This window comes from Oncorhynchus masou, chromosome 13 (genome assembly GCF_036934945.1).
Source record: "Oncorhynchus masou masou isolate Uvic2021 chromosome 13, UVic_Omas_1.1, whole genome shotgun sequence".
NCBI classification, from domain to species: Eukaryota; Metazoa; Chordata; class Actinopteri; order Salmoniformes; family Salmonidae; genus Oncorhynchus; species Oncorhynchus masou.
The window spans coordinates 76,644,763-76,662,431 of record NC_088224.1 but is presented as its reverse complement, the minus strand read 5'-3'; the positions used below and the strand labels follow the sequence as shown (position 1 = coordinate 76,662,431).

Below are 17,669 nucleotides of genomic sequence, written 5' to 3'. Positions count from 1 at the left end.
ACTGTGAACCTGTTTACATTAGGCTGTGCTCTCTGACCAGCCTCTTCCATTGTCAGACCATGGTTTATAACACTGTGGACCTGTTTACATTAGGCAGTGCTCTCTGACCAGCCTCTTCCATTGTCAGACCATGGTTTATGACACTGTGGACCTGTTTACATTAGGCTGTACTCTCCAACCAGCCTCTTCCATTGTCAGACCATGGTTTATAACACTGTGGACCTGTTTACATTAGGCTGTGCTCTCCGACCAGCCTCTTCTATTATAACACCATGGTTTATAACACTGTGGACCTGTTGACATTAGGCTGTGCTCTCCAACCAGCCTCTTCCATTGTCAGACCATGGTTTATGACACTGTGGACCTGTTTACATTAGGCTGTGCTCTCCGACCAGCCTCTTCCATTGTCAGACCATGGTTTATGACACTGTGGACCTGTTTACATTAGGCTGTTCTCTCCTACCAGCCTCTTCCATTGTCAGACCATGGTTTATAACACTGTGGACCTGTTTACATTAGGCTGTACTCTCCGACCAGCCTCTTCTATTATAACACCATGGTTTATGACACTGTGAACCTGTTTACATTAGGCTGTACTCTCCGACCAGCCTCTTCCATTGTCAGACCATGGTTTATGACACTGTGGACCTGTTTACATTAGGCTGTGCTCTCCGACCAGCCTCTTCCATTGTCAGACCATGGTTTATAACACTGTGGACCTGTTTACATTAGGCTGTGCTCTCTGACCAGCCTCTTCCATTGTCAGACCATGGTTTATAACACTGTGGACCTGTTTACATTAGGCTGTACTCTCCGACCAGCCTCTTCCATTGTCAGACCATGGTTTATAACACTGTGGACCTGTTTACATTAGGCTGTGCTCTCTGACCAGCCTCTTCCATTGTCAGACCATGGTTTATGACACTGTGAACCTGTTTACATTAGGCTGTGCTCTCTGACCAGCCTCTTCCATTGTCAGACCATGGTTTATAACACTGTGGACCTGTTTACATTAGGCTGTGCTCTCCGACCAGCCTCTTCCATTGTCAGACCATGGTTTATGACACTGTGAACCTGTTTACATTAGGCTGTGCTCTCCGACCAGCCTCTTCCATTGTCAGACCATGGTTTATGACACCGTGGACCTGTTTACATTAGGCTGTACTCTCCAACCAGCCTCTTCCATTGTCAGACCATGGTTTATAACACTGTGGACCTGTTTACATTAGGCTGTGCTCTCCGACCAGCCTCTTCTATTATAACACCATGGTTTATAACACTGTGGACCTGTTGACTTTAGGCTGTGCTCTCCAACCAGCCTCTTCCATTGTCAGACCATGGTTTATGACACTGTGGACCTGTTTACATTAGGCTGTACTCTCCTACCAGCCTCTTCCATTGTCAGACCATGGTTTATAACACTGTGGACCAGTTTACATTAGGCTTGGCTCTCTGACCAGCCTCTTCCATTGTCAGACCATGGTTTATGACACTGTGGACCTGTTTACATTAGGCTGTGCTCTCCGACCAGCCTCTTCTATTATAACACCGCTGTTTATGACATGGTCTACAATTGAGGCTCTGATTTCATCAGGGACTCTTATTCTTTGCCTTCTACCTCTTCCTCTATTAAGTCTTCCCCTAACAACACCATCATGCCTTCTTACACATCTCCGTATTTCTCTTCCACGAGCAGGTAACTGCTGTTCAGGTTTGTGATGTTCCTCCATGTTCAAACATTATAGTGATTGTGCTGTGGGTTCAGTGGAACTGACATTATCCCACATAATTACATAATTTGGTAAATCTGGTGTAGCTAAACCTCTTTGGCGTTCTGGTATTAGGTCTCTGTAAAGTGTATTTAGGAAGGCCAGAAGAAGTTGGGTGTTATGCTTCCAAACTTGATTGGTTGATTAGTAAGATTGTGATTCCTATTTCATTACTATGTCACCTGGCAGGTAATTTGCCAATTTAGCAGACATCACAAACATTCCATGTCATAGATATTTATGGAATATACATGTATGCCTGACAGATTTTGATAATTTAATGGATAATTTTGCATGTGATGGCTCACACGATGAAATAATGTTTAGAAGTTGTGAAGATTATGACAATTTCACTGAGAATCAACTCATCGGTTTTGATCAGTCATGTGCATGTAGTTATTGTGCAAATTGTAGACAATTGTACTTACTCTTTTGCACACGTGCCAAAACACATGCAATTTGCTTAAATGAATAAGAAATTAAAATCTGATGTGAGCAAGAATCTAATTGTTCAGAGATTTGAACTTATTGTTTTGGAAAAAATAATTGTCATTCGAAAATTGAGCCAAAGCGATTGAGAAAAACTCTGTTGTGCAGGAAAATTCGCAACAATAACAGAGTGATTAAATTAGGATCCTACATCTGTATCTTTCTATCTATATAGCTAGCTAGCTAGCTGTCTATTAATTTGAATGGAGTTGAGAATCGAATAGAAGACACATTTTACATTGTTTGCTGTAACGTATGGAAAATAAAGTTGTATTGTTGTATTGTAGGTGGTCCTGTTAATCATCTCCCTGTCTATCAGCTTGGCCTGTGGGCACCAGATCGCCGGCCTCTCCTCCCCGGGGTTCGGCAAGTCTGCCGCGGCCGCCTGCTACCTGCTGGTCACCCTGGTGGGGGCTTACTTCGGCTGTGGCCGCCTGCTCTCCTTTATCACCCAGGGAAGGGTGGAGGCTCCTGGTACAGGGCTGAGAAGAAGGGCAGGGGGTCAGGGGTCAGGGGTCAGAGCTCCAGAGGACTGTAACGACGTGGTGCCTGTAGGCCTGGTGATGAATCTGCTGTCTGCTAGTGTAATAGCCTGCCCCCTACTGGCTGTGGTTCCTCAACTCGCCCCGGGTCACGTCCCCTGGCTTTGGACGGCTGCTGTATTCCAGCTAGTTGTGTGTGTCCTCTCCTACAGATCCATGGACTCCCTGACCGCCACCTTCTACGGCTTCACCTCCATCCTGCGCTTTGCTGAGGGCTACAGCGCTCTCCTCACAGCCTTCTCCATCCACCCCTCCTCCCCTATCCCCTTTCCCGTTGTCTTCGCTGTTCTATTCTTCATCCTGGCTCTGTTCAGCTGTCAGAAGAGTCTAGCTGAGGGTCTCTACCAGCTGTTCTACGTGGCATATACTATCGCCCTCGCAGCCCAGCCCTCCCTCTCCTTCCAGTCTGGGGCGCAGGGCGTCCAGGCAGCCATCTTTGTTGTGTCAGCCGTGATGTTACTGATCACCTCCTACAACAACGTCTCGGCCAAAAGGATTCCTACGGGGGAGGGCGTGTTCAAGGCCCTGGTGACACGTGTCAGCAGCCTGACTCTCCGTCCCCACGACAGACACAGCCAAGCTCCCTACCTGGGCTACTCCAGGTATGCTGACGCAGAGGTGTTAGGTCACGCCTGCTCTGTCCTCGCTGTCTTCTCCATCACGGCGTCCATGGGGGACCGGGCCCCGCTGGGCGTGCTGGTCCTGCCCTGGGCTGTGGTGGCAGGCGGCGTCCTCCAGCTTCTGGTCGGCTCCGTGGCCTTCTCCCGTGGTAAGAACTTAAAACTTCTTAGGGCTGCAATTCCGTTAATGGGATCGATATGACAACAGCCAGTGAAAGTGCAGGGCGTCAAATTCAAAACAACAGAAATCTCATAATTAAAACATACATGTCTCTTATATCGTTTTAAAGGTAATCTTGTTGTTAACCTTCCTCGACAACATTCCGCTGAAATTCAAAAATATTTTTTAGAAATATGTAACTTTCACACATTAACAAGTCCAATACAGCAAATGAAATATAAACATCTTGTTAATCTACCCATCATGTCCGATTTCAGAAATGCTTTACAGCTAAAGCACAACATATGATTATGTTAGGTCATAGCCAAGTCGAAAAAACACAGCCATTTTTCCAGCCAAAGATAGGAGTCACAAAAAGCAGAAATATGGATAAAATTAATCACTAACCTTTGATGATCTTCATCAGATGACATGGCGCCTTACGTGGAGTAACGTTTTGATTCCAAAACATCCTGTGATTTTGCAGAAATACTCATAATATACATTGATAAAAGATACAAGTGTTTTTCACAGAATTAAAGATAGACTTCTCCTTAATGCAACCGCTGTGTCAGATTTCAAAAAAACTTTACGGAAAAAGCATAATCTGAGAACGGAGCTCAGAACTCAAACAGCCAGAGGAATATCCGCCATTTTGGAATCAACAAAGTTAGAAACAACACCATAAATATTCACTTTCCTTTGATGATCTTCATCAGAAGGCACTCCCAGGAATCCCAGTTCGACAATAAATGACGGATTTGTTCCATAAAGTTCCCATCATTTATGTCCAAATAGCCACTTGTTGTTAGCGTGTTCAGCCCAGTAATCCATCTTCATGAGGCACAGGCACTTCATCCAGACAAAAACTTGAAAAGTTCTGTTACAGTCCTTTAGAAACATGTCAAACGATGTATGGAATCAATCTTTAGGATGTTTTTAACATAAAACATCAATAATGTTCCAACCGGAGAATTACTTTGTCTTCCGAAAAGCACTGGAACGAGAGGTAACTCTGTCGGGAGTGCGCGTCAAGACACTCTGCCAAACCACTGACTCAAAGAGCTCTTAAGAGCCCCTCCTGTATAGTAGAATCCTCAAACCAGTTTCTAAAGGCGGTTGACATCTACTGGAAGCCGTAGGAAGTGCAACTTTATCCATATCTCAATGTGTATTCGGTAGGCCAAGCTTTGCAAAACTACAAACCTCAGATGTCCCACTTCCTGGTTGGATTTTTCTCAGGTTTTCGCCTGCCATATGAGTTCTGTTATACTCACAGACATCATTCAAACAGTTTTAGAAACTTCAGAGTGTTTTCTATCCAATACTGATAATAATATGCATATATTAGCATCTGGGTCAGAGTAGGGGGCAGTTCACTCTGGGCATCCAAAAGTGAAAATGCTGCCCCTATCCCAAAAAGGTTAATCCCACCATAGTGTCCGATTTCAAATAGGCTTTACAGCGAAAGCACCACAAACGATTATGTTAGGTCACCACCAACTCACAGAAAAACCCAGCAATTTTTCCAGCCAAAGAGAGGAGTCACAAAAAGCACAAATAGAGATAAAATGAATCACTAACCTTTGATGATCTTCATCAGATGACACTCATAGGACTTCATGTTATACAATACATGTATGTTTTGTTTGATAAAGTTCATATTTATATTAAAAAAACTCAGTATACATTGGCGCGTTACGTTCACTAGTTCCAAAAACATCCGGTGATATTGCAGAGAGCCACATCATTTTACAGAAATACTCATTATAATTTATAAATATGAATGAAAATACAATTGTTAGAGATGGAAATATAGATATACCTCTCCTTAATGCAAACACTTTGTCAGATTTCAAAAAAACTTTACGGAAAAATCAAACCATGCAATAATCTGAGGACGGTGCTCAGAATATTTTTTTTATCCGCCATGTTGGAGTCAACAGAAATCAGAAATAACATTATAAATATTCCCTTACCTTTGATGATCTTCATCAGAATGCACTCCCAGGAATCCTAGTTCCTCAATAAATGTTTGTTGTGTTTGATAATGTCCATTATTTATGTCCAAGTAGTTACTTTTGTTAGGGCGTTTAGTACACAAATCCAAACGCTCGTGCAGGTCCAGCCAAACATCTGACGAAAACTTCAAAAAGTTATATTACAGTTCAAAGAAACTTGTCAAACCAAGTATAGAATCAATCTTTAGGATGTTTTTATCATAAATCTTCAATAACGTTCCAACCGGAGAATTCCATTGTCTGTGGAAAAGCCATGGAACGCAGGTCGCTATCATGTGAAATGCATGTGACCAGGACCTGGCTCTCTGCCAGACCACTGACTCAAAGAGCTCTCATCCAGCCCCACATCACAGTAGAAGCCTCATTCAAGTTTCTAAAGACGGTTGACATCTAGTGGAAGCCGTAGGAAGTGCAACATAACCAATATCCCACTTTGTATTCAATAGGAGCTGGGTTGAAAATCAACCAATGTCAGATTTCCCACTTCATGTTTGGATTTCTTGTTTTTGTTATACTCACAGACATCATTCAAACAGTTTTAGAAACTTCAGAGTGTTTTCTATCCAATACTAATAATAATATGCATATATTAGCAACTGGGACTGAGGAGCAGGCCATTTACTCTGGGCACCTCTGGGCACCTTTCACCTCTGGGCACCTTTTTATGCCAGCAGCATACTACCCTGCATACCACTGCTGGCTTGTTTCTGAAGCTATGCAGGGTTGGTCCTGGTCAGTTTCTGGATGGGAGACCAGATGCTGCTGGAAGTGGTGTTGGAGGGCCAGTAGGAGGCACTTTTTCTTCTGGTCTAAAAAAATATCCCAATGCCCCAGGGCAATGATTGGGGACACTGCCCTGTGTAGGGTGCCGTCTTTCGGATGGGACGTTAAATGGGTGTCCTGACTCTCTGTCATTAAAGATCCCATGGCACTTATCGTAAGAGTAGGGGTGTTAACCCCGGTGTCCTGGCTAAATCCCAATCTGGCCCTCAAGCCATCACGGTCACCTAATAATCCCCAGTTTACAATTGGCTCATTCATCCCCCTCCTCTCCCCTGTAACTATTCCCCAGGTTGTTGCTGCAAATGAGAACTACTCAATACTGCCCATGCAGCTACTCAATCTTGAAATAAATAATGTGGAAATTGAGCAAGCTGAGATGACTAAACTGCTTGGAGTAATACTAGATAATAAACTGTCATGGTCAAAACATATTGATGCAGTAGTAGCTAAGATAATAAAGCGATGCTCTGCCTTCTTAACAACCCTATCAACAAGGCAGGTCCTACAGGTACTAGTTTTGTCGCACCTTGACTACTGTTCAGTCGTGTGGTCAGGTGCCACACAAAAGGACTTAAGAAAATTGCAATTGGCTCAGAACAGGGCCGCACGGCTGGCCCTTAGATGTACACAGAGAGCTAAAATTAATAATATGCATGTCCATCTCTCCTGGCTGAAAGTGGAGGAGAGATTGACTTCATCACTACTTTTATTTTTGAGAGGTATTGACATGTTGAATGCACCGAGCTGTCTGTCTAAACTCCTGGCACACAGCTTGGACACCCATGCATAACCCACAAGACATGCCACAAGAGGTCTCTTCACGGTCCGCAAGTCCAGAATTGACTATGGGAGGCACACAGTACTACATAGAGCCATGACCACATGGAACTCTATTTCACATCAAGTAACTGACACAAGCAGTAAAATTAGATTTAAAAAACAGATAAAAAAACACCTTATGGAACAGCAGGGACTGTGAAGTAACACAAACATTGGCACAGACACACTATATGTAATAGTACACCTTCCATCCCTCTCCTCACCCCTTTCTGGGCTCGAACCAGGGACCTTCTGCACACATCGACAACAGCTACCCTCGAAGCATCATTACCCATCGCTCCACTAAAGCCGCTGCCCTTGCAGAGCAAGGGGAACAACTACTTCAAGGTCTCAGAGCGAGTGACGTCACCGATTGAAACACTATTAGTGCGCACCCCGCTAACTAGCTAGCCATTTCACATCAGTTACATATACATACACATGGATTTAGTACTGTAGATATGTGGTAGTGGTGGAGTAGGGGCCTGAGGGCACACAGTGTGTTGTGAAATCTGTGAATGTATTGTAATGTTTTAAAATTGTATAAACTGCCTTAATTTTGCTGGACCCCAGGAAAGCAGCAGCTAATGGGGATCCATAACAAATACAAATACAAATGTGTACATTTCCGGTAGGTAAGACACTTGAGAGCATGGCGTTTGTCCTGTATGGTGTCATGTGGTCTGTCTGGGGGCTGACGCGGTACGGCGGGCTCTACGGGGACACACGGGGATTCAACCTGGCTGTGGGCATCATCAGCTTCCTGTTGTTCAACAGTCTGGTGACAGTAGGAGCGCTGTTCCTGAGCGTAGCCTGGGTTGTCTATGCCGCAACCTTTCACCTCATTATCATCTCCTTCCTCCTGGACGCCATGGAAGCACTGCCTTATGGGTATGACATCGGGGTGTCGATCGTGTTTGGCCTGATGTCATTCTACTGTTTCCTGTCTGGTCTGTTCAGCCTGACCTTCCTGACACCCCAGTTGCCCCTGGGACGGGCGTTAGTCAGGCTAAGTGGGACGGGAGGAGGAGGGAAGGACATCTGTCTTCATGTCCCTGCACGCAAGGCCACGGCCGTCCACCAGATAGCAGGTGAAACATAAGGGGGTACCTATCCTGGGCTCAGTCCCAAAAGGCACCCTTTTCTCTATCTTATTTAAAGTAGTGCTTTATGTTATAGGGCATAAGGTGCAATTTGAGACAAAGAACTGGTCACCAACTCTGCTATTGGTGAAATACTGTGGGTGCAGGGTTTTGCTTCATTCCAGTACTAACACACCTGATTCAATGTCCTGGTGAGCAGAATGCAGGGCCTCAGTGCTGGACTGAAACAGCAAATCTGCACACCCAGTAGCTCTTCAGAACCATGACAATCATTGGTAGGGTCTAATGCATCATTCTCATGAAAACACTATGAATAACAGGCTGTGTGTGTAGATTTGTGTGTGTGCGTGTGTGTGTGTTGAGGCTGACAGGATCCCTTCATTGCAAGTTCTTTAGGTCTTTAGTTAGTCTGGTTATTGATGTGTCTCAACCCAACTCTCACTATCCCTCTATGTCTCCAGAGATCATGAAGAGTGGAGGTATATGTGGGATGCCCACTGACACGGTCTATGTACTGGTGGCAGCTTGTAACAGACCGGACGCTGTGGAAAAGGCCTACAAGTGAGTTTCAATTACACTGCATACTAGGTCGTTATACGTACATTGTAAAATATCATTTCATTAGATTAAATTAATAAACTTTGTACTCACAATGCTTCATAGTGGTCCCAGATCTATTTTAGTTGTCTCGACAACTCCTCTGTCACAACCAAGACAGTTCAAACAGATCAAGGACCAGGCTATCATACTGCATTTAAACAAACTATTCTCCTTGTCTCTCCCTGTGTGCTGAAGGTGTAAGCAGCATGTTGTGGGTGACCCTCAACTACTTTTCTCCTTGCCCCCCTTCTGACACCCAGGTGGCGACACGCATCTCTGTGTGCCTATGAGATATCTCAACTTGCATGTCGCCCCACCACCTCAAGCTCAACCTTGACAAGACGGACCTGCTCTTCCTCCCTGGGAAGTCCTGCCCGCTCAAAGACCTCTCCATCACGATTGACAACTCCACGGTGTCGCCCTCCCAGAGTGCAAAGAACCTTGGCGTGACCCTGGACAACACCCTGTCGTTCTCTGCAAACATCAACATATTGACCCGCTCCTGCAGGTTCATGCTCTACAACATCCTTAGAATACGACCATACCTTACACAGGAAGTGGCGCAGGTCCTAATCCAGGTACTTGTCCTCTCCCGTCTGGACTACTGCAACTCGCTTTTGACTGAGCTCCCCACTTGTGCCATCAAACCCCTGCAATTTATCCAGAACACTGCAGCCTGCCTGGTTTTCAACCTTCCCAAGTTCTCTCATGACACCCCGCTCCTCCACACACTCCACTGGCTTCCAGTTGAAGCTTGCATCCTCTACAAGACCATTGTGTTTACCTACGGAACAGCAAGAGGAAATGCCTCTCCCTACCTTCACGCTATGCTGAAACCCTACACCCCAACCTGAGCACTCCGTTCTGCCACTTCAGGTCTGTTGGCCCTCCCACCACCCAGCTCCCACTCAGCCCAGGCCAAGCTCTTCTCTGTCCTCCCCCCAAAACGCCCATCTTCCGAAAACATCTGAAATCCTACCTCTTCAAACAGTATCTTAGATAATCCTCCTCCCCATCTCAACCACTTAACCAGCACTTGCACTTGGGCTCATTGATTTGAAAAATAAATGCTGTGCTCTTGGAAGGGCATGCTTTGAGCACTACTGAAAATGTTATTTACATGTGAAAAATGAATACCATATTACATTTGGCCATTTGATCATGGCTTGGGGGTAGAAGCTTTTAAGGAGCCACTTGGTACCACCTGCTGTGCGGTAGCAGAGAGAACAGTCTATGACGTGGGGGACTGGAGTCTTTGACAATTTTTTGGCTTTCCTCTGACACTGCCTAGTATATAGGTCTTGGATGTCAGGAAGCTTGGCTTTCCTCTGACACTGCCTAGTATATAGGTCTTGGATGTCAGGAAGCTTGGCTTTCCTCTGACACTGCCTAGTATATAGGTCTTGGATGTCAGGAAGCTTGGCCCCAGTTAGGTACTGGTCCGTCCAAAAAGAATGTAGCAACAACAGATTGTCCCTTTAAGTCTATCAAAAGTGTGCGAGCTTGAGCATGTGTCCATTAGGACTACGGATTTATTTTTTTATCAGCATAAATTAGATTGAGCAATAAAAGCCCTACTTTTATTCTGTAGGCTGGGATCCGCGCTATGCAGCTGTTGCAAAAACACATTTTTCACTGGCTGTCCACTGGTTTCAATAACAATGACTGATAGGCAGCTGAACCTTCTTGAATTCAACCATTATTGGGTTCAAATACACATTCAGATTTGTGAATAGCCATCCACAACAACCACAATCCGTAAAATGCAAATAGCTAAATGAGAGAGCAGAAGTGTGATTCACATCAATGCGCTAAGTAGATATCAATAATAAGTGATATCCGTACCACTGTAGACTACAACACTGCTGTCATCTTCACCTCCAAGCGTATATTCAAGTTGGATGATCTTTGGATGCCGACAGCAGTCGCACCATTTGAAGACATAGCTTGGACTGTAGCCTACAAAAGCCTATTTCTGCTCTTTTCCTGCGATCCATCAAACACATTTAGTGTGTCATCATAGTAGTCTCTGACTTGTGGTCAGACTCACTCAGGTGGAACAAACATTTAAACTTGCGCCTTTTTTCAATGCTGATTTGAATGTCATTGAGATAACAAAAATGTCAAAGATTTTTTTACGCAAACATCCTTTCTGAATTTAAAAGTAATCCTCAAAGTGATAATTTCGTTTATCAAAAGTATCTGTAATCTGAATACAATATTTTTTGCTGGTAATGTAATGGATTACAGTAACTGTTTTTTTTGTAATCCCTTACATGTAACGGATTATATGTAAACCGTTACTCCCCAACCCTGTTAATAACTTATTCTACTCGTCTCTAACTGTGTGCTGCAGGTGTAAGCAGCATGTTACTAACATATTATACTTGTCTCTCCCTGTGCAGGTGTAAACAGCAGGCTCAGGACCGGCCCATGTCTCTGTGGGTGTCCTCTATTAACCAGTTAGAACCGGTCAGATCCCTGCTGTCTGCCCTGCTCTGGGACTTCATGAGTGCAGCTTGGCCCTCCTCTATCAGCATGGTCATAGCCAGGGGTGGGTTATTAACACTGTGTGTGTGTGTGTGTGTGTGGGTGTGTGTGTGTGTGTTTTGTGTATGTAGTGTCGTGTAGTGTATGTTAGTTATTATGATGAGTATGTCCTGTCTTCCCTCACCAGGTCCTTGGATGGAGATGTTTGGTTTGGGGGAATCAGCTAAACACATCGGAACCCCTCAGAGCATTGCTATCAGGAACCCAAACTGTGCTGTGGCTACTCATCTTATCAACCTGGTATGAACCCTAACCATGACCTCTATCCCTAACCCCTGACCTCTAACCCTGACCCTGATTGTAGCAACACACCTCATTAACCTGGTACGATCACGGATTAATTACAAAAGATAGTACATAGATACTACATTTAACCTTATTTTATATAGGCAAGTCAGTAAATTATTATTTACAATGACGGCCTACCCGGCAATACCCAGACAACGCTGGGCCAATTGTGCGCCGCCCTATGGGACTCCCAATCACAACCAGATGTGATGCAGGCTGGAAACGAACTAGGGACTACAGTGATGCCTCTTGCACTGAGATGCAGTGGCTTAGACCTCTGCGCCACTCGGGAGCCACTACTATATGTTATACAGTATCTGAATGGATGCTTGCCATTGTTGCCAGATAATATTATGTTCTGTTCTGTAGGTGGGTCCCATTGCTGTGACGTCAGCCAACCCCACAGGAGAAGCAGACACCACACACCACAACCAGGTGTATGCCAAGCTGGGAGACAAGGTGAAATAGGCACACAGACATATCATAGTTCAATTGAGTCAAAACTACAATTGGAAATGTAAAAAAAGATCGTGATTTTCTCACTCACTGTCTGTCTGTCTGTCTGTCTGTCTGTCTGTCTGTCTGTCTAGGTGGATGGTGTGTTGTGTGACGGCCCGTCCCCAGAGAACATCGCCTCCACTGTGGTTGACTGCACCAAGATAGACAGCGGCCATATTGGATTCTTCCGAGTAGGCCTCATTCCCAAGTCTCAGGTAAAAACAAGGCGGCTAACATGACAAGAACCTCAAAACTGACACCAACCTGAAGCACCGACCGTTAACATGACATGACAGTAACACCACCTCATGTCCTGTATGTAATGGTTGTTGTGGTGTGTGTGTATGGGCGCGCATGCTGGGCCGGCTCTTGGTTGGGAGCCCCCGCCAAACCCTCGAGTGTAAAACATTTTAGTGGGCCCCCCTTTATTGTCGGGGGAGAGAAGTTAATTTCCTGCAATTTTACACATTTTGCCATTGGGCGAAGAGAAAATGTTGCAGTTATAAAGCAATTTTCTGCAATTCTACACATTTTACCATTGGGCGAAGAGAAAATGTTGCAGTTATAAAGCAATTTTCTGCAATTCTACACATTTTGCCATGACTTACGCCATGTTAATATGAAATCTGAGTGAGAGTGACTAACACAATCAATGGGGGCCCTCTGGAGGTCAGGGCCCCTGGGAACGTGCACTTTGTGCTCGGTCTGTAATTGGGACATGATTACTACAAGTTTAGATAGTTGGCTAGGCTAATTTACCAATCTAAAAATTGTTTGCTGATGTGTTAATTGAGTGACTGTCAGTGACTGACATAACAAGAGGAAAACTGCTGATGAAGAAACAAATTTGGAAATTGCACCTTGTTTTCGACTATTCTAAATTGAGACCCCCCATTTTTTGAGGGGGGGGGTCGTGTTCTGCCTGTGTCGCTTATGTGTGTGTCTGTTTGTATAATGTCTGTAATGTTCTGTGTGTCTGTCTGTATAATGTCTGTAATATTCTGTGTGTGTGTCTCTGCCAGGTGCTCCAGATCTTTGAGGAGGTCCAGAAGAGGCATTCTCACGGTCAGATTAACCCAGGGTTTGAAGCAGACCTCACAGAGCCTGACCCTAACCCTAACCTCACAGACCCTCAGAGGAACACAGAAGAAGACAACACAGAGTCTACAGAGTCCTCAACTGTTCCACCACCTACCCATTCTCCTGCCAACATGGACACCTCTACACTAGCAACATAACCGTGAGACTGCCCAAGCTACAGCTAGTCTGGCTAACACATACTGTAACTCTCAAAATCCTCCAGACTTCATAGTCTGGAAAGGTTCTTTTGATGTTGTTGGCACGATGTGTTGATAATGAAGGGGATGTGCCCTCAGACTTCAAGGCAGCAGCCTACGTTGGTATCCCATTTTTGAAATTGAATGAATCATGATCTATGTTTTACTTAAGCACCGCCTCACGAAACCACACTGTCATGTGTCGCTCATCTGCTTCCTGTTTACATACAGTAGCTACAGCAGGGGAGCAGGCACGGGTGGGCCAGAGTGGACTAAGACTAAGCTCCCCCAAAATTTGTTTTGAGTTTGATATTTGATATGCTCTCTACTTGTCAGTGTTCCAAATGGAACATTATTTGTATTTTTCCTAAAGATGCAAACACCGTCAGATAGAATTGATAGCAGTCAGGGCACTGGGTTAGTCAGATTTGATGAAATATAAAATAACGAATGATGTATATAAACCCTGGATTGCTAATGCTACAGTATTGGCCATTGAGAGGCTTTGAAGCCACCGGTTGGTCATATTGGCACTCCCCAGTAGGAGCAGTCCTCCATAGGAATTCATGGAATTCTACACTATTTATATTAAATGTTTCAAGGACATTTTTGTTGTAGTTGGGGCAGTAATATTAGTATTCTCAAAAAAGTATTCTTGTTTCTATACATGTGAGATTTTTTAGCTCACATAATATCATTTAAAAGTATGCATGAATGTGTCTGTCATAGAATAAATGTGGCTAAAACTAATGTAGACATTAATAAATGCATTTCTATAACTTCCAAAATATTTTTTTTACAATGGTGGGGAGTGCCAAGATGGAGGCACAGTGGCTTCAACACAGCGCCCTCAATCAGTCATCTAGTGTCTATGTAACTCATTGAACAGAACAGATTACCTGGAACTGGAACTGACCCTGTATATACAGTAGCTTCCTGCTTTCTCGTGCTCTTCTTATTTCTTGTTTTTTATGTCTTGTGTGTTTTTGTTCCACTTTATGTTGTTTATAGTGCTGCGTTGGTATTGATTACTGCATTGTCGGGTTTGGAGCTTGCAAGAAAGGCATTTCACTGTACTTGTGCACATTACATTGAAAGTTTAAACTTGAAACTTGAATGACAGTCACTCTCGCAAGATGTTTTTCAAAAATAGCTAACTGAAAGCCACACTCCCAATAAGCCACAAATGTGACTGTATTGAGGCACATGTCACTGTGCTTCTATGGCTATATGCACCATGCCACTGCATATTTAATTTGTTAACTTTGCAAACAAGACAGCTCATAATCCAGTGCCTTTATAACAGTCAACACACCTACAGCGCATTCGGAAAATATTCAGTCCTCTTCCCATTTTTCCCATTTTGTTCCATTTACATCCTTATTCTAAACCAAAAAAATCTCATCAATCTAACACAATACCCCATAATGACAAAGCGAAAACAGGTTTTTAGACATTTTAGAAAATGTATACAAATAATAACAGACAAAATACCTTATTTACAAATGTATTCAGACCCTTTGCTATGAGTCTCAAAACTGAGTTCAGATGCATCGTGTTTCTATTGGTCATCCTTGAGATGTTTCTACAACTTGATTGGAGTCCACCTGTGGTAAATTCAATTGATTGGACATGATTTGGAAAGGCACACACCTATCTGAAGAAGGTCCCACAGTTGACAGTGCATGTTATTTCTTGTATGCCTGTATGCGATCTGAAATAATAAAAATAAAGTTGGTCACAAAAATAAATGATCAAAGATATTAAAGCACATTTGACTGCTATGATAGTTTTTGCATAAGCAAATGTTATTGTGTGGGTTTCCCATAGTTTAATCCAATAAAGTACTTTCTGTAGTGTCTTTTAATGTGCCTCTTTCAGTTTGCAGTTATATTACTTTATTTACTCAATATCTTACAGGTCTATCATTCGAACATATCATTCAAACAAACACTTCTTACTCATTATGTTTATACAAATACACAACCTTCAATCAATCATTCACTGGTGTGTCATCCCAATACATTCCATTCAATTCTAGGTCATTGTATTAACCATTTGTAGGTCATAGGGCAGGATTTCCCAAATTAGGGGTCGCGACGATGGCGCCGGAGGAAGGGGCTGCCACCTTATTGGCTCTTGACTGCCCATGCTATTTCGTTTGTTTTTTCGTGTTGTTCGTAACTTGTTTTGTACATAATGTCGCTACTACCGTCTCTTATGACAGAAAAGAGCTTCTGAACATCAGAACTGCGACTGCTCACATCAAACAGGACAAAGAGTTCTTCTTTAATGAGTTGGACGGGAGGGACATACTACTACAGACACCCGACCAGGTCCAGATCCCCCATGATTCGCTGGAGAAGGAAACTATGAGGTTTCTTGGAAAAAGATCAGGGTGCCTTGCTAGGATCAGGCAACGAGTGGCTAATCTTCCCTTGCCTTTCGTCCTGCTAGCTAATGTTAAATCGCTGGAAAATAAATGGGACGAGCTAAAAGCACACATATCTTACCAACGGGACATTAAAACAGTAATATCTTACGTTTCACCGAGTCGTGGCAGAACGATGACATTAAGAACATACAGCTGGTGGGTTATACACTCCATCGGCAGGACTGAACAGCAGCCTCTGGTAAGACGGGGGCCTATACATATACAGTGGGGCAAAAAGGTATTTAGTCAGCCACCAATTGTGCAAGTTCTCCCACTTAAAAAGATGAGAGAGGCCTGTAATTTTCATCATAGGTACACTTCAACTATGACAGACAAAATGGGAGAAAAAAAATCCACAAAATCACATTGTAGGATTTTTAATGAATTTATTTGCAAATTATGGTGGAAAATAAGTATTTGGTCAATAACAAAAGTTTCTCTCAATACTTTGTTATGTACCCTTTTTTTGACAATGACAGAGGTCAAATGTTTTCTGTAAGTCTTCACAAGGTTTTCACACACCGTTGCTGGTATTTTGGCCCATTCCTCCATGCAGATCTCCTCTAGAGCAGCGATGTTTTGGGGTTGTTGCTGGGCAACACGGACTTTCATCTCCCTCCAAAGATGCTCTATGGGGTTGAGATCTGGAGACTGGCTAGGCCACTCCAGGACCTTGAAATGCTTCTTAGGGAGGAGGTCAGAGACCTGAACCTCAACAACCTCTCCCTCAATGTGATCAAGACAAAGGAGATGATTGTGGACTACAGGAAAAGGAGGAACGAGCACGCCCCCATTCTCATAGACATGGCTGTAGTGGAGAAGGTTGAGAGCTTCGAGTTCCACAACATCAACGCTGATTACCAACAATGATGAGACAGCCTACAGAGAGGAGGTGAGTGCCTTGGCAGAGTGCTGTCGGGAAAATAACCTCTCCCTCAACGTCAACAAAACGAAGGAGTTGATTGTGGACTAACGGAGACAGCAGTGAGAGCACGTCCCCCATCCATGTCGACGGGCCGCAGTGGAGAGGGTCAAAAGCTTCATGTTGCTCGGTATGCACATCACTGAGGACCTAAAATGGTCCCTTAACACCAACAGTGTGGCGAAGAAAGGCTGAAGAAATGTATCTTGACCCTTACAAATGTTAGCACCCACCAAATTATTATTAATATTGTTATTATTGCAATTTTTATTATTATTACAGATGCACCATTGAGGGCATCCTGTCGGGCTGTATTGGGGGCATTGGGGGCACACTGTCTGTCCTCCAGGATGTCTACAGCAGCCGGTGTCACAGAAAGGCCAAGAAGATCATCAAGGACCTTAGCTACCCGAGCTACGGCCTGTTCACCCCACTACCATCTAGGTGAAGGCAGTACAGGTGCATCAAAGCTGGGACCGAGAGACTGATAAACAACCACCACTAGACGCCCTCCGCCCAGTACCCAGCCCTCTGCCCTTCAGTCACTGTCACTAGCCGGCTACCACTCTACCCTGCACCTTAGGAACTGCTGCCCTATGTACATAGTTATTGAACACTGGCCACTTTAATAATGTTTACATACTATTTATTTATCTACTGCTGTTCAAATTGTTTGAGATTATTGGATTATTCTGAGCTTGTTGACATTTACTGCATTGATTGATAGTAGCTAGGAACATAAGCATTTCACTGCACCTGCCATAACACCTGCTAAACTCTGCACATGATTGATT

General features: G+C 43.9%; 1 protein-coding gene across 1 annotated transcript; it reads left to right on the top strand.

Moving 5' to 3' along the window:
• Positions 1–1,266: 1,266 nt before the first annotated feature.
• LOC135553431 (uncharacterized) lies at positions 1,267–15,282 on the top strand. Its single transcript, XM_064985551.1, has 9 exons — positions 1,267–1,329; positions 2,546–3,569; positions 7,839–8,294; positions 8,768–8,867; positions 11,312–11,460; positions 11,584–11,696; positions 12,114–12,203; positions 12,335–12,457; positions 13,265–15,282. Exons 1-9 carry the CDS (start codon positions 1,267–1,269, stop codon positions 13,478–13,480), a joined length of 2,334 nt encoding a protein of 777 aa, XP_064841623.1. The 3' UTR covers positions 13,481–15,282.
• Positions 15,283–17,669: the final 2,387 nt, after the last annotated feature.